This window comes from Sminthopsis crassicaudata, chromosome 4 (assembly GCF_048593235.1).
Source record: "Sminthopsis crassicaudata isolate SCR6 chromosome 4, ASM4859323v1, whole genome shotgun sequence".
Classification (NCBI taxonomy): domain Eukaryota; kingdom Metazoa; phylum Chordata; class Mammalia; order Dasyuromorphia; family Dasyuridae; genus Sminthopsis; species Sminthopsis crassicaudata.
In genome coordinates this window covers 469,793,687-469,815,073 of record NC_133620.1, presented here as the reverse complement: position 1 = coordinate 469,815,073, position 21,387 = coordinate 469,793,687, and the positions used below count along the sequence as shown (strand labels likewise).

Sequence of the window (21,387 nt, the reverse complement as noted above, 5' to 3'; positions counted from 1 at the left end):
TGGAATACTATTATGATGTAAGAAAGGAAAAGGGGGAATGGTTTCAGAGACACCTGGGAAGATTTCTCTGAACTGATAAAGCGAAGTGGGAGCAGAACCAGAAGACAATTTATATAGTAAAAACATTGTAAAAGAAAACAACTATGAAAGATTTTAGAACTCTGATCAATAAAATGACCAACCCCACATTTCCATAGGACCCTTAATGACACATGCTATCCACGACCTCCTAACAGAGAGGTAATGAATTCAGGGTGAGGATTGAGCCATATATTTTGTTTGATAGGCTCAAAGTAAGAATTGTTTCAAAGAACTCTGGGAGATGACTATGAACCACTATATAGAATTCCCAATCCCTCTATTTTTGTCCGCCTGCATTTTTTATTTCCTTCACAGGTTAATTGTACATTATTTCAAAGTCTGATTCTTCTTGTGCAGCAAAATAACTGTTTGGACATGTATACATATATTGTATTTAACTTATTTTAATATATTTAACATGTATTGATCAACCTGCCATCTGGGGGAAGGGGTTGGGGGAACGAAGGAAAAAATTGGAACAAAAGGTTTTGCAATTGTCAATGCTGAAAAATTACCTATGCATATATCTTGTAAATAAAAATCTATAATTAAAAAAAAAGAATTTGTTTCAAAGGAGTAGGTATATTTGTTGCAAGGCCATTTGTTGCAATATGTTTCTGTCTTTTTCAGTCAGAGACAGGAAGGAAGAGAGAAGACATCTTCATTAATGGAAAAAAAAATTTTTTTTTAAATTTCCAAGGTGAAATTTTTTCTATAAGGTATAGAGTGTTTAAAACATGTCTTCTTCCTGAAAATCTATTTTAAAAGTCTTAGATTGTATTGCCCTAGTATTTAAGCAAGAAAGGAATTCAGGAAATTCTTTGACTGATTCCAACAGATAATGACAAGAAAGATGACTCAATAACTGAGGATAAGTCAAAATCTACACCACTGATATTCAGATTTTTGTATGTTATCTTTTAGAATCATGATCTTCCTTGCGTAAAGTGCTTTGCAAATTTTGAACCAATAGAAACATTATTATTTTCTTAGTCATCTCTTAACATTCCTTCTTCATTTTCTCCAAATTCAATCAGCTGCGAAAAGCCCCTTCAATTTCACCTGAATGCTTCAGTCCCCTTCTTTCCATCCTACTTATAATCATATATTTACTCTTTGCCTTGAAGACTAACAGTATCCTAAATGATATCCACAGCCAATCTCTTCCCATTTACTTTTTTCCTTCTATCTTTATTTGTTAAAATAGAACTAAATAAGTGTTCATTTATAATTTTTTGAAAAAAGGAGTATCACCAGACTTTTTTTAAAGTCAGTATTCTGGAAGTCCAATAATTATAAAATTTTCTTAGCCTGTTTTCCTGATCAGTGTTTAAAATATCTGATGAATGATCTTTTCTTCTACAATTTGCTGGTAGGGAGCCAGCAAATTCTGGACTTCTGTGCAATTTTGGTGCAGAAGTCCTTTACAGTATTTTGTTATTGGATTAATTGTCTGCTGCAAACTTCAGTTTTTTTGGTGCAATAGGTAAGTTTTAGGCAGTCAGTCTAGCATGAATAAGTACTATACAATTTCTACACTAATATTTGAAAATACTAATAAAAGTAAAAACATTCCCTGCTCAACAAATGTTAACAAAAAAAAAAAAAAAAAAAAATCAGAAAAGTACTGGTCACACCAACCACAGTTGAAAAAGAAACATCAATAGTGTATTTTGATCACTAATACATGCAGCTAGACTCAAAGTCTTGCTGACATAGCTCAAGATATATATGTACGCATATATGTATATACGTATGTGATCATATGTCTGTATAATGTTTTATATATGAGGAAAATGAGGATAAATGGAGGAGGGATAATGGAGGATAAATGACTTTGGCAAAGTCACATGACTATTATAAATAAGAATCTTGGATTGAATTCAATAAACTGAAATCAATTTTTCTGCCTAAAAATTCAATGCTCTTTGCAATCACACACATGTAATCTGCACACAGAGGCACAGAGATAGATGGCCTCAAATTTCTAGGAGAGAGGATGGCAATAATAAGAAGTAGATGGCACAGTGGAAGAAATGACCAACTTGACTCTATGTGGCCTCAGTCAGGTCCTCAGAGTCTTCCTTTCTACAAATAACTGATAAAGTGGTGCTTTCAGGAATCTGCAGCGTGGGGAGGGAGTGTTATTTATTTATTAGGAAGTATCTTGTGACACTATTAACTATTGATAAATTTTAAAAATGGATATTATACCCTTAAAAGATAATTGAAAAGGAAGAAAAACTAAGATTTGCAAAAGTAAAGCAAATCAGTGTTCACTCTAATAAGATAATTTTTTTTTTAACCTGACATGATTTCATCACAGTTGGGCAGTACGTTCTGCCACTTTTGTAGAGCCTAAAAACAGGCCTTCTTCATTTCCCGGTCCTTTTTCTATCCTTAAAGCACCTTGACTCTCAAATATGAAAAATATAAAACTCTGACCACACAAAAAACAAAAATACAGCACCTGGCACCACAAAAGAAGTTGGATTAAAGACTGAATGAGCAATAGATTATTACTCAAACTACTTCTAGGTGGAAAAAACTAATCACAACCTATAATGGATTCAAATTCTATGATAAACTCTGTACTCTGAATACAAGCAACCTATGAAGCCAACTTGAAATTAGTAGTAATTTAAAATATTAATCCAGTGTTTATAAGCTGCTTTTTTTCCCCCCTAAGGCAACTGAGGTTGACTTATCCAGAGTAGCACAGCTAGGACAAGTTAAATTAGGACTGAGGTAGGATTTGAACTCAGGTCCTCCTGACTCCAGGGTTAGTGCATTATCCAGTGAGCTATCTAACTGCCCTTGTTTATTAGCTTCTTGACCAGTCAGGAAATACAAACTATTTAATAGTTTGAGAATAACATCTATCAAAACAGAATTGATAGAAAAATAAATTGCATGCATTCAATGGTCAAAAAGATATTTTTTGTTATTAATCAACCTTTGGGACCTTCTAGAGTAGCACCTCCCTCAACAGAATAAATCTCAAACATTGGCCATGTTTGAGTTCTTATGAAAGTGTCTAATTTTTCATCTAAGTCAAAAGGGTAAAACCCACATGCAAAAATAAAACTAACTACCTTATAAGTATTGTGCTGCCCTACATATTATATGCAAATAGTAATGTTTTAGTAATAGTTGTAATAGTCCCCCGAGGGAAAGAAGCTGTTTCCCCAAAACATTCACTGTTTAATGAAATAAAAAAAAAAAAAAAATGAAGAAACTCACCATTCAGGCCCAAAGTTAAGTGTCTGAGTTTCTGCTGCCATTTTTTTCAATATCTTTACAGGAGATTTTAAAATGTGAAATACCTAGAAAAAAAAAAAAAATCACCATAAAGTTAGTCAGGGAACTGAGATCAACCTCAAATTCTTTTTTGTAGTTGGAAGAACTAGAAATTTACTAATATTTTCAAAAAAGTTAGAAACCTTAGAGCAGGGAGAGGTCGCAACCTTGAATCCAGGAACTTATTTAACAGTTTGATAACTGTATTTCACTGTAATTGGTTTCTTTTATAACTGTATGTATTTTATTTTACGCATTTATTCTGAGAAGCCGTTCATGGGCTTTACTGCCAAAAGGGTAAGAAACAAAAAATTGTGAGAAAGCTACGTGCATTAAGAGCAAGAGCTGCTGCTACCTACCCTCAGTGACTCAGATTTTCACTCCCCATTTATGACAAAATAGCAAGCACCATAAAATACAATCATTCCATAACAGTTCGTACCTAAAATGAACTGGTTGTTTAGAAATCAGAATCTGTTTGTCCCATAAAAATATTCACATCAATGGCTGTCAGGTTTCCAAACCAAAGCAGACATAGCTCCTTGAAGTGTGACGTCCTTACTGGATAGCAGTGATGTCAAGGGGTCAGAGTTTCAGGAATTCTTAGAGCAGCATCAGTCAAATCCTTTCATCTTATGCCAATGACGCTGTAATCTAAAGCAGGGGACTCCTCAAATTTTAAACCACTAGCACTGGCTCTTAGATCTATGGCAGGGCATTGAGGGACAGGAGAGAAATCTACTACTACTAGGAAGGATATAATTTAAATGGAAAACTGAAAGAAAATTCCAAGGTAACTAAGAATAGAGAATTTCTATATATCAGAAGCTCTATGTAAGTGACATGGGTCACTATGAAAGGATTATAAAGCATTAACTGTCCCTAATCCTAATTTAGGAAATACCAATTATTGTCTCAGGTTGTTAATTTTATTTATGTGTTATTTGTCCGATCACTTCAACTATGCTATGAGTTCTATAGTAAACACCTAGTCTTACAATTTTACAATCCTATGAATGAACAAAAAACAAAATGCATTGGCACTACATGCCAGATGCTATGCAAAGCACTGAGGATACAAGAAAAAAGGATCATAGCCTTTGCTTTCAGAGAGCTAGCATTCTGAGGAAGATAACACATAGATAACAATCAGCTATGGACTAGATGAAAGCAACCAGCAGTCTTAGGGGTGTAGCAATATTGTGAATGGCAAGGTAGAGGTACTTAACTTCCATAAGTCAGTAATATAACAGCACCAGAGGACTGGACACACAGACAGGAGAAATGGCAGATTGGCAATCTTCCATCTCACCCAAAGAAATAAGTTGTGGATACCCATCTTATCTAAGCCCTACGAGCACTCAAGTAACATGGGGAAAGAAGATAAAGATGTTTTGAAACTTGTAGAGAAAGGAAGAGGCCTCCTGTTAGTGGAGAGTTTCTTGCTAGCTAGTATCTAGTACCTCATAATGTTGGATTGAAATGAATGACTTGTCAGAATGGTAAATCCAAGAAAAATGGTCTGAATCCATATGATAAAATTTGGAGATAAACTCTTATTTATAATCTATGACTCTACAAGTATAAATGGTTATACAGCAATGATCTGAGTGTATGAGCGTAATATAACAACAAAAAATCCTCCTATGAACTTGAGCTGGAATTACATGAGGCATGGGAACAATAATTAGGGAGGCAATAGTCCCAATGTAGTATTTACACTAAACAATTTACTAGAGTATTATGTTCAATTCTGAAAACACTTGAGAAAGGACACTGATAAATTGGACACAAGTCTCTGCATCAGGAAGGAAATTTGGTCAGGTAAATGTAAAGGGCTGAAACTCTTGAGTTGATGCACTGAAATCAGACAAACACTTAAGGCTAATTACCGATTGGACAACACTCGATTAGCATATGCTTGGAAAATGGCCCTTCCCACTAGTCTATGCTGGTTCAATCTTTTGGTGTATACAGAGAATTGTGGGAAGGATTAGGGGGTGGAGTAAGACAAGCCAGACTTACTTTGGAGATATTGGAGGGAAAGGAAGGTCACAGAGATCCTGTGTCCATTTCCTTCACTTCTACTCCTAAAGACCAAGAATAAAGACCAAGGGCTTTTGCTTATCCTGACTCCGGCTGGTTCTAAGGTATCCAGGGTGCTAACTCGGTCTTCACAGGTAAAGACTAGATAGTGTGTGGTACATTTTGGAAGAGAGGATGTGATATCTGTTTTCAAATGTTTGAAGGTCTGTTCATGGAGACAAAGTTCTGTTGAGGTGATCTGCTTGGATTCAGTAGGAAGAATAAGGAGCAGTGAGTAGATGTAGCAGAAAGGACAAATATAATGCAATGTAAATAACCTTCTAACAATTAGAGTTAAATTGGGGAAGGAAAAAGCAGTGATTTTTTTTTTCATGTGAATTCTGTGAGTAAAGCTGAATAACTTCCATGTTGGATACTTTAAAAAGAGGTTTCTTGATCAGGTATGGATTGAAATAGTTACCAACTGAAATGCTCTCTTATTATGAGATTCTAAGGCATATAACTACATATTTTAAATATACAAAACAATCCTTGCCCATCAAGTTAACAAGTCAAATGATTTTTAGTTATCAGTATTTTTGTTCTTAAAAATGGTTTAGAAGTGTCCTGCAGAGAAGACTTTCAAAATATTAAAGTGTTTGAGGATTTTTCCCTCATAAAATCAAATATTTGTAAAAAAAAAAAAAAAAAAAAAAAAAAAAAAAACCTTTAGCACATAGTCTACACTACATAAATGCTGGCTGTTGTTATTTTTTTTAAATAGATAAGTGGGAAGAGAAAAACTAGGATAGGAAGAAGAAGGAATAAGACAAAACTAAACACATGGATACTGAGACAGTCTAAGAGAGATGAAGAGGAGAGACTACAAATTAGATTATAACTAAATGCTTTTTTAAAATCTGTATTCAATGATTCTGTGATAATAGCTGTTCAGAAATATTGCAAAATGAACAATTGGATATAATAATAGTTAACATTTATATCGCACTTTCGGGTTTGCAATGTGCTTTAAAAATATTATCTCATTTTGTCATAGCAACTCCAAGAAGTAGGCGCTCTTATTATTCTAATTTTACACATGAGGAAACTGAGACAGAAAAAGTTTAAGGAATTTGTTTTGGGTCACACAGCTAGTAAATGTCTGAGGCCCAATCTGATCTCAAGGTTTCCTGATTCCAGGTCCAGAGCTCTATCAACTTGATTGCCAAACTGTCTGGTATCTCTCCATTATTACAGGATCCTCTCTTTAGTAATTATGATTTCATATCTCAAACCTATCTTTATAATTTCCTAGCAGTTCCAGCTATTAAAAAAAGGTTTTAAATGTGTACGAGATCAAATTACATAAGAAAGCACATGCCAGTGAAATATTATAAACATCAAAAATAAGACATAGTTGTTTCATTAACATAAGTCTTATTTTACATATAATTCACATATTTACCAAACTAGAATATTATAAAGCCCAATCATTATCCATGTAGAAAAATGACATTAAATTCTGTAAGTTCAAATTCAAAATAGACAACTTTTTGCATTAAAAAGAATACCTTCCAGCATATATTATATTTGAAATAGATCCAGACTGAAATAATGATTTGGTCCTTCATTCATCCATATCTATACCTTATCATAGAACAAAGAAGCATTATTGAATGATGTATAAAGAAAAATTAAATCAAAATCAAAAGCCCGGGGTAAACCAGCTGTTCTCCCTAAAGGGGAAAAAAAAATTTAAAGAAAATAAAATTTAAAGAACAAAAAGAAGTAGAATATAAGGAGGGAGTCCTTGCTCAACTCTTAGAAAAAACACATTTCCTGAGATCATTTTAATGGATAGAAGACACTGGGGATTTGTACTTCTTTAAAAAAAAAAAAAACAAAAAAAAACCCATGCCAGGATGCCCCATGTAATCTAAATTTAAAATAGACTTCCATTGTTTCAAATTAACTAATACTTAAAAAATATGGAATCAAAGAATTCAACTAATCAAAGCCCAAAGCCACAGTCTGTTAAATTAGCCCATCGTTTCCTAAATTAGTACAAACTCTCCTTCAGTTTCTACTCACAATTCCTGGAGCAGTAAAAATTAAAAAGGCAGTTTATTTACACTCTTAAAAGAAGCAGTCTTCTTTATATTACTGTATAATCAAGCAGAGTGTTCAGGCAGCAAATATTCAGTAGTCACATATTGTTGTATTTCTCTTAAGTTGCCAATAAAAGAAACCATCAAGGCTTCAAATTCCTCTTTTCCCTAAGGAGGGTTTTTAAAGTATTTTAGTGGTAAGACAGCCATTTAAAACCTATATAAATAGTTTTTTTATTCCATATGTTCTTATTTCTAGTAGACTATTTTTCACAAGCAAAATATCTAGGCTTGTCATTTAAGAAGGTACGGTGATAACATAGCTCCCAAAGGAGCCCCATTCTCCCACAAACCAACCATCAATACCAACAAACAAAATTCAACAGTATGCTTTAGTATGTCTATGTCCAAAAGGTTGAAGGAGCTCTGAAAAGGACACACCAGTGACCCTGAAGCCAACCCAATTTCTGGCAAAGTCTGAAACATAAGGGTGATAAAAGTGGGGGAAACCAGAGTGGTTAGAAGCTGTCTTGAGCTCAAGGAATCAGAAGCAGAAACCAAATATTTATGAGATGAGATGTACCAGAGAAGCATGAAGCTACCCAGTAGAAACTGTTATGCTCAGGATCTGAGAAAATCCAAAAGGATTTCTAAATAGTTGGACCAGAAGTTGGGGCAGAATAGACCCACAGGGTCACTGTGTTAGGAGCATTAAAAGCCATAACAAGAGATAGGGCCAGCTTATCAATTTGATGACAGCACGGAATATCAGGGGAGCTTGTCTGAGACTAGCTTGATCATAGGCAGATAGGGGAGGGTAGATTTGCCATTAAGAAGACGAGATGCTTAACAAAGATCATCTATGTTTTGCTCCAAAATTTCCCTAGAAACCATAATATACACATCTTCTTCTCCCCCTCCCCCCCGCCAATTGGGCAGTAGAATACAAACTTTGTAGACAGCAGCCAGTAGTCAGGGAGTGACTGGAGATATGTCACATCGAGATGACAGGGGGACAATTTTCAGGATAAAGTAGATCACTTGTGCAAGGAACCTTTATTATATTAGACTACTGTGGGGGAAGAGATGGTGGCAGAAAGCATCTGTGTTATGAAATGAAGAAGAAAAAGCTCTCAGTAAAGGGGCCTCAAGTAAAATATAAAATTTTCAAGTAAGCCTAGGCAGGGATCAAAGGCTCTGAAAAGACCACTATAGTGAGTGGAACAGCAAATGGATTAGGAAAGTGAAAATGAGTTGCCTTGACACAGTGAGATCCCAATTGAGGTTATATAACATAACCAGTGTTACAATTGTGGAACCAGTCAACCTGGGCCCATGATTTTTTCTAGCTCTGTTTAGCAGCCCAGCACTGAATGCACTGAAGAAAAAAGGGGAGTATACTTAATGTAGGCAACAGATAATGGAATTCTGATTGGCTGGTAGATTTGGGCTGAATGGACCTCCAAAGGGGAAAAGTTACTGAGTGATAATAGCATACTGAGAGACTGAAGTGATAATGGGGAAGGAGGAATCCAGCTCCCTATTCCTAAAAAGTGAGTTGAAGGGTAAAAGGGCCATCAGAGTTGGAAAGAGTGGCCAGGAGGGTGTCAGATCTTAGAAAGGGCCAGAAGACAGCAGCAAGAGGAAAGGAACTAATTAAAATAAAATGTCCTTTACATAAGAAGTAGGCATTCCAGGCAGCACAATGGAAAGGGTGGGTAGTATGGGGTACTGAAGGGCAAGGAAGAATGTGCTAGGCTGAGGGTGGTGGAAATAAAGGGGCAAACAGTAAGGGATGGAGAATAAGATATGACTATTCATCAGAGGATGCATAATCACTGGAACGAGAAAAGTATGATCAGATATGAGTTTGTTAAAGACTGAGGATTATCAATAATGTCCCTGGACATGTAATCTTAAGGAAGAGTCCTTTTATAGGACTCAGCTGATGGCATTTTCCCAGATACTTCTCACATCTGTGGACTGGGGGAAGATCTGTTGATCAAAAAAAGGTATATATAAAAGGTGATATAAAAAATTATATCAAGAGATAAAATTCACAATTTTGATTAAACGAAATTGAAATGCTTCTATAGAAACTTACTGCAACAAAAAATGTAAAAATTAACTGAGAAGAAAAAAACTTTGCAGCAAGTTTCTATGATAAAAATTAAAGATTTGTAGAGAATTAAAAAAAATATGTAAAAATAACCATTCCACAACAATGGTCAAAACTATCAACAGCTTTATGAAACATGTTCCCAAGGTCATGACTAATAAAATGCAACTCAAAGAGATCACAAAAAAAGGAAAAAGGGAATGGCTGAAAAAGTTACAGTATATGAATGAAATGGAATATTATTATTATTCTATAAGAAATGATGAGCAAGCTGATTTCACAAAAAACTGGAAAAACTTACGTGAACTAATGTTAGTGAAGAACCAAAAGAAAACTAAAAAATAAGTGCAAATTTAAATCAACTCTGAGATTCTACCCCTATCAGATTAGCAAAAATAACAAAGAAAATTAGTTATTGATTTGAGAAGATGTAACATGCACTCCTGGCAGTTACTATTAACAGTCTGTCCTAGGCCCAACAGAGTACCTTTGACCACTGACCTTTGCAGTGTCAACTCTACCTGGCTCGCCTCCTCTTGAGACCTTCAAAGGTCTCTGGCCATGATTTCTTGAATCTATAGTTTAATAACCGGTAGCGCACTCAAGGACAGCCACGTGTAATCTTAAAAGCCTTCATCATACCTACTCACATAATGCTCTGACTTGATGCCCTGACTTGTTAACTTCTTACCTCTCACGGCTCCATCAGCTTGGCTCAGCTACCCTAGGCGAGGGAGCCAGGTTAAAGAGCACCAGGTTAAAAAGAGAGCAACTGCTGCCTGCAGTGGGCTTATAAAGGGCCTGTGAGGTCACATACACAACCAACCAGCGAGAGAGCCGTCACCCATTACGAAGCTATCTCAATATGGCCAGGATGCCACCCACAGGGCAGTCCTATAGCCACAGAAATTACTTCTGGGCCACTCAAATCTCCTGTTGCGCTGTGGTGCCGCCCATTTAAAGGACCCTTACAATTCCCTTCTCTTGTTTTACGGGAACCGCAAGAAGATACTATTACTAATGAACTGGTGTAGAAATGTAAACTGGATATCAACTGGAATGAGAGCTTCCAAAATTACTTAAGCTGTGTGTACATTGCAATGCTGACTACTAAGCTTATAGCCTAAGATATAAAAGAAAGAAGAAAGGTTCTATACACAAAAAGACATTTGCAGCAACTTTTTGCTATAGAAAAGACTAAAAACTAAAGTATCATCAATTTGGGAATAGCTAGTACAATAAGAGAATGTAAATGGAACAGCATATTAATGTCATAAGAAATCATAAAGATTATTCAAGAAAAACATGGGAGAATTTGTATGAAATGACAGAAAATGATCCAGCAACATGACTAGTTGGTCTGTATCCCAAATGGGTAACAAAAAAGGGGAAAAAACCCACATGTACAAAAATGTTTTTATATCAGCTCTCTTTGCGATGGCAAAGAATTAGAAGTCAAGGCGATGTCCATCAATTAAGGAATGGCTGGATAAACTGTGTTATGTGAATGTAATGAAATACTAATATTCTATTAATAAATAATGAGCAGGCAGATTTCAGAAAAACTTGGAAAGACTAGCATGAACTGATACTGAGTGAGTGAGCAAACACAGGCAAACACTGTGCATGGTAACAGCAACATTGTACAGGATGATGAACTTTGACAGACTTTAGCTCTTCTCAGCAGTGATATAACCTAAAACAATTCCATGACGGAAAATGCTACCCATATTTAAAAAAAAAAGAAAGAAAAGGAATCTAAATGCAGACTGAAAACAACTATTATCATTTTTTTTCTTTCTCATAGTGTTTACCTTTTGTTCTGATACTTCTTTCAAAACATAATGTGGAAATGTTTAATATGATTCTACATGTATAATCCATATGAGATTGTGTTTGCCATCTTGGAGAGTGGGGAGGGGAGGGAAGAGAAAAAAAATGGAAATGAAAATCTGATAAAATTAAATGTTTAAAAAAAAAAAAGAAAGAAATGATATAAAATAAAGTGAGCAAAACTAGAGGAACAATTTAAAATTTTTTCTTTATAAAGAAAAACAACTTTGAATGATTTAAAAGTCCTAATCAATACAACTGACTGGAACTACAAAGGACCAATGATAAAGTGTGCTACACAAATGCACATTCTGAGACAAAAGTGATTGGTACTGAAGAAGAGACAGGCATTGTCAGATATGGTTAATATGTGTGAGATTTGTTTTTGAGTATGCTTACTCATTACAAAAACTGTGGTTTTTCCCCAATGAGGATGAAGAGTGAAGAGAGTGAGATTAGAAATCCTAGGCAAAAAAAAAAAAAAAAAAAAAGCACTGAACTATTTTTTTGTTTTAGTGTACATAAAAGAGAAGTTTTACAGGCTACATTATGCCTTTTTAAAAAGCAACCCGTGTGGAACAGAGGTCTGAGTTATATTCATGGTTCTTTTTTGTTGCTTTATAAAAGGAAATGTTATCAAATAGTCTCTTGTAGTAGCTTAAAAAACTTCCCACCCTCAGGTTAAGAATATTATGCTAAGACTTTCAGTTCTGCCCTGTACCCATTCCCTGTACCAGTCTGTACCTTTACTCAGGAACTGTTGAAAGCAGGAACAAGCCCAGATAACAGGGAGCTTGGCACCTGAAAAATAAAAATCAGAAAATTCAAATTAAATACAGTACAATTTCCTACCAAAAATGCCAAACTGCACTACAAGTTATCATTTGAGGTCAACTCAAAGGAAGCACCACCCCACCCCCTCCCTTCTCTGATGTGAATCATGGGGATCAAGTGGATATGGAAGTTGCCCATTGCCTAAACCAGCACTTTAGGGAGCCTTTCTTCACAATTAGTTTGAGAGCAAGAAATAAAAATGTACAAAATCCTAGCCCACTAATAATGTACTCGATATGACAGCTGGCATTGATATAGCCATTTTACATATTTGATTTCATCTGTTCTTCAATTGGTGTGCAATTAACATCTTCAGCATATTATTCCACTGCAACTATAGAGTATCTGTGTATACAAAATACTTTAACACATACTAATACATGTCAATAAGTCATTTTCCATAGGATGGTTAGGTCAAGAAATATCCAAGGACACTTTGCAGAAAGTTAGAAACTCAAGACAGTTAAATGGTTTGCCCCAAAATCACCCAAGTCAAAGTAAATGACTAAGTCAAGATGAGAAATTAGTTTTATGGTGTGTTTTTTGTTATTTTTTAAATGTATGTATATTATTATCTTTTCATTGTATACATTTCTAAATTTCTCTCCTCCCCCCCACGGAGGCATCCCTTATATAAAAAATTAAAAGATGCCACATTATTGGCATCTAAGAGCATTTTTAATCAGCAATTCTCCACCTGCCTACCCCCTCACCAAATTTTGGGAAAATGCAAAGATATGAAATACATAATAAAGAAAAGTAGCTTATTCAATAAGCATTGAAAGAGAGCTGTCCCAAAATTTTAAATGACAAGCTGACCAGGCTATCAGTAAAAAAATTAACAATTAGTGTTATAAGTGTTATAAGAAGCCAGAAGTTTGGGGGCTTTTTTTTTTTAAATAACTTAATTGCAAAGTAAACAGAGACTAGCAAAGTCTACCCAAGTGTTTTGATATGATAATTACAATGCATTTTCTAATCATAACAGGAGCTACAAAATAATACAATATTTTAGTCAATAAAATAAATGTTGCAATTTTTCATCTCTAAAAAAAGAAAAAGAGCTCCCAACATACACCATTATCCTTTTCTGTCAATCACTAAATTAACACTAAGTTTACAAATTTTCTACATATGCACTTTCATTCTCTATCATGAAACTATTGGACACTGAGTATACCATCTTCCCAAATCTAGCCAAATCCAGGGAGATTTAAGAGATGAGCTCTCAAGACACTGAAACATGTACTTTCTGTATTTCTTGGGTAAACTTTAACTTTTCATTAGGTATGACATGGCCCAAGGTCATGTTATAGTATTTTAACTCCATTTGGGACTTTGTATAGCTCTAGAAAAATTCTACTTCTATTTCAACAGAATTCAAAAATTCCTGGTCAACTAGACATAAAATATCCCCAAAACATTTTTTGAATGGATGTTTACAGTTTGTTTTGGGTTTTTTTTTTTTTTAACAGTTTGCCAGATCTTATGACATAACTTGGAATCCTGACAATAGTTTTAGTATATAGCTATGAATTAAAAATCTAATTTTCATCAGGATGAATTACATGTTTCCAAGTTCTGACATTCCATTTTGGATATTATCTTACCCTTAATAAATGTTTTGTCTCTCTTTTTAGCCTTGTGAAATAAATTACCATTTTTAAAAGAAAAAGAAAATGTTTCTATCTACACTCTAAGTCTATCTGAAGTTAAGAGAGTATTTTTTATCATGAATTCATTGAATCAGAGTGGGTCATTACATTGATCAGAATTACTTTCATGTTGATTATCACAATATTACTGTTATTATATACAATGTTCTGCTAGTTTTGCTCATTTTATTTTGCACCAGTTCATGCCAGTCTTCCCTTGTTTCATAATTTGTTACAATATTTCATCACAACTATATGCCACAACATAAGTCATTCCTCAATAGGTGGGCATCCCCTTAATTTCTAAATTTTTGCCATCACAGAAAGTTGGTTATTATACCTGTTTTCCCATGTCTCCAGCACTGGTCATTTTCCTTTTTTATGTCATCTTAGCTAAAATAATGAATACGAGGTGGTTACCTCAGAGATTTTAAATTTGCATTTCTCTAGTTATTAATGACAGAGCATTTTTTAAATATAACAATTGATAGCTTGGATTTCTTACTCTTAAAACTGCCTATCCTATGAATCTCTCTTAATCTTGTTTCTCCATGAACTCCTCCCCTGTTCACTGTCTGACCAGTAATTTTTTCCATTCTCCACTTTTTTTAGTTTGAGAATAAGTACTCTTAACCCCGCCTTCTAAATAATTTTTTTTCTCCACTGATTCGCATGATAACAGAGATCCTTTATATATCCAGATGAATAATTTTTTTCTAGCTCTATAAAGCTTTGGTAGTGTCATTAGTATGGCAATAAATAAGTAAACTAGCATAAGTAATAATATTTGCTAGAACTGTCAAATTTTTTTTTTTTTAGTTTATAAAACTTAGTTGAATCTCTAGAGCTTTCTAAGTAAATCATCATACCACTTGTAAAAAGCAATCATTCAGGCTTCTCATGGACTATACACTCATTCTTTCAATTTCTTCTTTTTTTTAAATCTTATTTGCTATAGCTATCTTTTCTAGTACAATACTGAATAGTAATGATCTTGCTTTACATCTGATTTCACTGGAAAAGTTTCTAACTTATATGCCTGTAACAGATAATGCTTGTTCTTCATTGTGAGAACTAACTCCACTGGACTTAGAAGGGGTGAATTGCATTATTGAATATCCTATAGAACAGCAATACTTGGAAGCAACACTTGTCTTAAAGCACAAGTCCCTTTCCTGATGCCTCAGTGACTGAGTACAACAGAGGTGACAACCTTTATCACTAATCCCTCCAGCATGAGTGTGAATCTCCATGTCCAATTATATCATTTTTTCCCTTGGCATTAATCTTATTTGAATAATTCAGTCCTTCTCTTGACTCCCTATTGGCTGCGTACTATCCTATTCAAAGAGTCTTAATTTCCCAAGTGAATCTAAGTCTCCTCCTCTGATATATAGTTTGCAATGTGTTTCAACATGTTTTCTTATTCTAAATCCTCCCCCCTGATTACCTATTATGAATATTTGCAAGTCTGAATCCTCACACATCTGATTAATTTTCTTTTTATTAGTTTTGTTTCCTTATTCTTCCATTTCTTAGGTTTTATTTCTGTAATTTAAATTTCATCTCCCTGCATTCCTCTATCAATAACTCTGTGGAAACTAACTCTCCATCCAATCCTTACAATGGTTTTATAAAGATAGTAGAGTGACGGTGGATTCCCCTGCCACCTTCATCTTCCAGCAGAGATCCAAGAGCTGTAGATGATTAATCCAACCCTGGGAGGTAGGTGCTCTGGTCAAAGTTCCAGAGAGGGGAAGAGTGTTTGTGGTCACTCACAGACCACAGCTTAGGCCAGGGAAGTGATGACACTTCTGCTTGGTTTATGCGACTGTAAGGTATATGTCAAATAGGATGAAGCTAAGACTGAAGTATCTTTGTTAAGATATTTCCAACCAATTAATAAGTGAGTCAAGGAACTGGCTATACAGCAAACTTACTTACAAAGGGATCCAAGCTTAAATTGGCCCAAACCAGCAAGGGTCAATGACAGGACACAAGCCTTTGGCATATGGAATGGATGAATAAAGAAGATTGTAAATCTGACCAACCATAAATCACATCTAATTATAATTTGGATTTTAAAGCCAACCAACTGTAACTAACTCCGACTGTAAATACAACCAAACCAAATATGGAAGTTATGGTAAGGAAATGAACCAATCAGGAGCATAAAGATAGCTCCTGATTCCTCCTTGAGAGTATGCCCACTTCTTAAGGGAAGGATTTTTTCATTCTAAAAGAACTTTGGTTGTAATACTACTCCTAGACTAATTTGCAACTGGGGAAGCAGTAAATAGTGGCAGCTCATTCTGAGCTTACTCCCCAATCCTGCTAAGTTCCATGGAGTCTTTTGATAACACCATTTCAGAAGAACTAAGGGGTTGCAGACTCCCAAAATTAACTAAGAAAACATTACAGATGTTTCTTCTGCCACTCTTGTAGCAACACACAACTACAACCCCTTTGCCATATGTGGTCCCTCTATCTGGGATGCCATAGTCTTTTAAGTGGGTACTCTATCCATAAGAATATAATTTTTGCTGCTTATATTTTGAGGCTTGAGGAGCTAGATATTTTTCTAAAAGCTGGGACAATTTATTTTTTGTGCTGTGCAGTTTTCATTTATGATATCTTAAAATATAGCTCTGAAAAAACAAGCTTTAAAAATATATAATAATAAATGGTTTTAAAGGACTCTAAAGAGTCTGTGGACTAGTCTTTTGTGTCTCAAATGGAGCTACATGACTCCTACTTTTAAATCTAAATAACTCTGCCTTTCCTTGAATGAACAATAATAATTCCCAGCCCAAGCCTCTATGGCTTATAGTTTAGATTTCAACGGCTTAGAAATGGTATCAGTAAAAACTTTGTTCTAGCCAAAAGCTTTGAAGGTTTTCCCATCCCAGGTTGGCATTTTGGGGATGGTAAATTAGGCCATCCTTTGTCTCAATTCTCACATAGCTCTAAGTCATGGTAAGGAAGTGACCTCAGACAAAAGCCTGGGAAAGATCTAATTTAGAAAAACCAAGGTCACCCATCGCATCCTGAGACACCCCTGAACTCAATGACTTTGGAAGAGAGGGAAACTGATGACTTTGCACAGCTATCTCTCACTTAAATTCAAAGACATCACTCTTGTAAGTACAAGGACCAATAACATGTAGATGATATCCATCATTGTAGAGACAGCAACATTTAATCCTGTGCTTTCTAGTGTAATTTAAAAAAAAATTAGTATATTTTATCAAAAACATTTTATGTAAATCAAAAGAAAGGGGGAGATGTTAGGATTACTAGGTGAGAACTCAGGTTGACTTGATAGTTCTCTGGCTCAGATTCTAAGAGGAGCAAGTTCATTGGTTGGAGTACTTCTTCCCAGAAGCCCTTGCATTATCCCACACCCATTCTCTGGGAGGATACAAGAGGCAACATTGGGCCTGGACAAGCAGTCTGGACTGGGGAAGGACAAGAGCTGGAGGAGATCCAGAGCCAGGATTCAGGAAGAAGAAGAGGCTGGCTGGAGGCTCCAGAAGCCTCCCAAGAAACCTGCTCATAGAGGAAAAGATTATACAGAAAAGAAACCTCCTCCCAGAGAAGGATTACAACTGAGAGACGATTGTAATCTATTCACACCTATGTAAATTACTTTTTTAACTGCTGTAATAATGATAAAGTTCTAAGAAGTTACCACTAGTTTTCCCATATAAGAATGTGTTTTATTGTTTCTTGATGTTTCATTCGAATTGCCCAATTCTAATTTTCTTCACTGAGTTTTTGTACCTCTTTTTCCATCTGACCAATTCTTTTTTTTAGGGAATCATTTTTTTCAGTGATTCTATGTATTTTTTATTTTTGTGTCTTTTTAAAAAAGTTTTGCTAATTTGTTTTTTAAAGTTATTATTTTCATTATTTTTCTGTGCCTCTTTAAACCAACTTGTTAATCTTTTCATAATTTCCTTGCATCACTTTCATTTTGTTTCCCAATTTTCCTCTATCACACATATCTTCAATGCTTCTAAAAATTCTTATTAACCTTGGCTACAATCAGCATTTTTCTTTGAAGGTGGTTTTGTAGGTATTTTCACATTGTTGTCTTCTTCTGAGTTCTTATTTTCCTTGCCATTACAGTAGCTTGTTATGGTTGAATTCTTTTTTTGGTATTTGCTCATTTTCCTAGCATAGATGTTCAATTTGAACTGTATGTTAGGCTCTGCTCACCTGGGGAGGCATTTTCCCAAGTATCAGACTTGGTCACGATATTCTTTTCAGAGTTTGTTTGAGGATATGAAAATTGTTTTTTTTTGGTTGGTTTTTTGTTGTTTTTTGGTACATCTACAGTAGTGTGACCCTGGGAGATTGATTCCTGGTCTGCAATCTGGTCTTTACCAAGGAAGGTCCCTGATCTCTGTAGCCACAAGCATTAGGGTTCCTTTTTTGCCTTGAAACAGCAACCTTCCTTGTGATTAACCATCAGTGATCCTATCTGCTCTTGGACTGCAACACAGAACTGTATTTGGGCAACAGCTGCACCCAGTGCTTACAAAAGATCTTCTGTAATCTCTTACTAACCAGTTTTTCATTTCACTTACCAACTATGAATTAGAAGCTCCCAAAGTTGTTACTCTGGTTGCTCCTGGACAGACCTCCATTCAATGTCACAGACCTCTCCTAAACAACCTTTACGTTTTCTTAAATCAGAAAAATCTGACTTTTTAGTGCCTGTGCTGCTCCAAAATTTGATTCGAGGTATTAATTTAAAAGTAGTTTAGAGCGAACTAAATATTAATATTTGTTGGTATACATGGAGCTGTGAAGGCTGTCAGAGAAATGACCTGTCCCCTTAACAAGTACTGATTAGTCTTCATATTTTATTTTTTTTTTTTTTTAGAATTCTCTGGTAAATTCTTCTGGTCTTAAGGGGTTTTTCTTTAGGAAGTACATTTATAGCTTGTTAAATTACTTCTTCTAGATAAGACTTCTTTTAAGTATTCAATTTCCTCTTTTGGTAATTCAGACAATTTATAATTTTTTGCAAATATTTATCTACTTCATTTAGGTTTTCAGTTTACTTGGAGTATAGCTGAGTAAATAGTTCCTAACAATTGCATTTGTTTCCCCATCATTGGTTGCAAATTTGACTTTTTCATTTTTGATAGTGGTCATTTGATTTCTTCTTTAAAAAGTTAAATTAGCCACTGGCTTGTCATTTTTTTTTTTTCCTTGAACAAATGAGCTCCTTGTACTTGTATTGGATCAATTATTTTTTTAAACTTTCAATTTTGTTAATCTTTCTATTTCAGTATTTAATTGAAGGTTTGTAACTTGTTGATTTTCTAGGAGTTTGCTGTGGTGGTATGCCCAACTCATTATTTTACATTTTCTGTCTTGTATTGATTTGTATTCAGAGAAACAAATTCTCTCCTTAATACTTATTTGGCTTTATTTCCCAAATTTTGATATAATATCTTACCATTAATTATTTTGAATTTATTGGTTGTTTCCGTCCTTTGTTCTTTTTTTTTTCCCGTGCATTCCAAAGGATTCAGTTGTTTAGTTTCCAATTAACTTTTACTCTATGCTTCAGTCACTTCACTGATTGTAATATTAATTACAGTATAGTCAGAAAAAGATATATTTAGTACTTCTGATTTTCTGTACTTGTGATTTGTCAATTTCTGTGAAGGTGTCATGAACACCTAAAAAGGAAGGGACTCACTGGAGCCAAAGACAGACACATGATATCCAAGACAGGACAGAAATACAGGTAAATCAGAGGGGAGCAACTCTGGGTGCCGAAGGTCTCAAACCAAGCCCCCAATCTAGTGGTAGTAGTGGCAGTCTCTCTCTGAATCTGTTCTGCTTTCAGGGGAGTTGTTTTTTGTTTGATTTTAAAAGAATTTGTTTTTAAAGGCATTTGAGAGGAAGAAAGATGTGGAGCACAGAATCAAGGGGTAGGGGCAGAAAGCACAGCACTGTACAGTAAACAGAATTTTTTTTGGAATGCTTATTTCTTTTGCAATTCTTCAAATTGCATGGTCAAATTTGCATAATGCAAATTTTCATAAAGAAGCATCCATACTTTTCTTTTGATTCCTTTTTTTTTCACCCTTTAAGAGTATGATTGACTTCTGGCTGCTACTTTTCTTAAATCTACTAGCCTCATCTCCTACTACCCCTTTTCTTAATTTCTTTTCCCTCCTACTTCCCAAGTGTGGGCATATGCTTATTATTTCCTTTTTGAACCAATTGAGATGAAAGAAATTCAAGTGCTCCCTACTCTTGTGTTTTTACTGCCTCTGCCATTGTATAAACTCTTCCTTGTATACTACATTAACAAGTTTCCCCATTCTTCCCCTTCAGCTTGCCCTTGGTCTAATTGTACTTCAAGATCTCAGAAGATTAAGTTCTCCAGAGTTTTATATATATCCTCAAGATATAAAACTGTAAACAGTTTAATTCTGTTTAGTCTCTTATTATTTCTCACTCATATTTACCTTTTTATGCTTCCCCTGAGTCCTGCATTTGAATACCAAATTTTCTTTTCATCAGAAATGCTGGAAAGTCCAATAGCTCTCCACAAAATTATACTGAGTTTTCCTGGGTAGTTTATTCTTGGCTGAAATCCTAGATCCATTACCCTCTGGAATATCATATTCCAAGCCCTCCATTCCATAATCACTATAGATGCTAAATCTTTTGTGATCTTGTCAGTGGTTCCAAAGTACTTTATTTCTTTATCTCTGATTATTTTCTCTTTATATTGGAGTTTTGGACTTTGACTATATATTCCGAGGAATTCTCATTTTTTAGTGTCTTTCAGGAGGTGATCATCAATTCTTTCAATTTCTATTATACCTTTTGGTTCAAAGTTACCTGGGCAATTTTCCTTGATATTTTCTTGAAATGTTATCTAAGTTCTCTTTTTGTTCATGGCTTTCTGGCACTCCAATGATTCTTAAAATTTCTCTCTTTGATCTAGTTTCCAGATCAACTATTTTTCCTATGAAATATTTCATATTTTCTTGGGTTTTATTTGGTCTTTTGAATTATAATACTTAAGTTACTTTCTACAGTTAGATTTTGTACTCATTTTGTTGTTGCTCATTTAGTTATGTCCAACTCTGCATGACCCCATGCACTTTGTCCACTGGGTTTTCTTGACAAAGATACTAGAATGGCTTGGGTGTCCCCATTTTACAGATGAGGAACTCAGGCAAATTGGTGTTAAGTGACTTGCCCAGAATCACACAACTAGTAAGTGTCTAAGATCAGATTTGAACTCAGATTTTCCTGACTCCTGACCTAGTACTGTATCCCCTATACCACTTAATCATCCTGGTACCTCTTTTGAAAAAGCTATAAATTCACTTTTCATGGCTTTCTTACACAGTTCTTGTTTCTTTTCCCATTTCCCCCCTACTACTCTTTC

The 21,387-nt window shown here is 34.9% G+C and overlaps 1 protein-coding gene across 2 annotated transcripts in view; it reads right to left on the bottom strand.

Annotated features, from left to right (window-relative positions):
• GIGYF2 (GRB10 interacting GYF protein 2) overlaps positions 1–21,387 on the bottom strand; it is a 131,883-nt gene that overhangs the window by 86,839 nt on the left and 23,657 nt on the right. For both annotated transcript variants that reach the window (XM_074264271.1, XM_074264272.1), the window contains exons 2-3: positions 12,211–12,267; positions 3,325–3,407 (exon numbers count right to left, since the gene is read on the bottom strand). In XM_074264271.1, coding sequence (XP_074120372.1) covers positions 3,325–3,365 — 41 coding nt within the window. In that variant the 5' untranslated portion in view covers positions 3,366–3,407; positions 12,211–12,267. The remainder of the gene's footprint in view (positions 1–3,324; positions 3,408–12,210; positions 12,268–21,387) is intronic.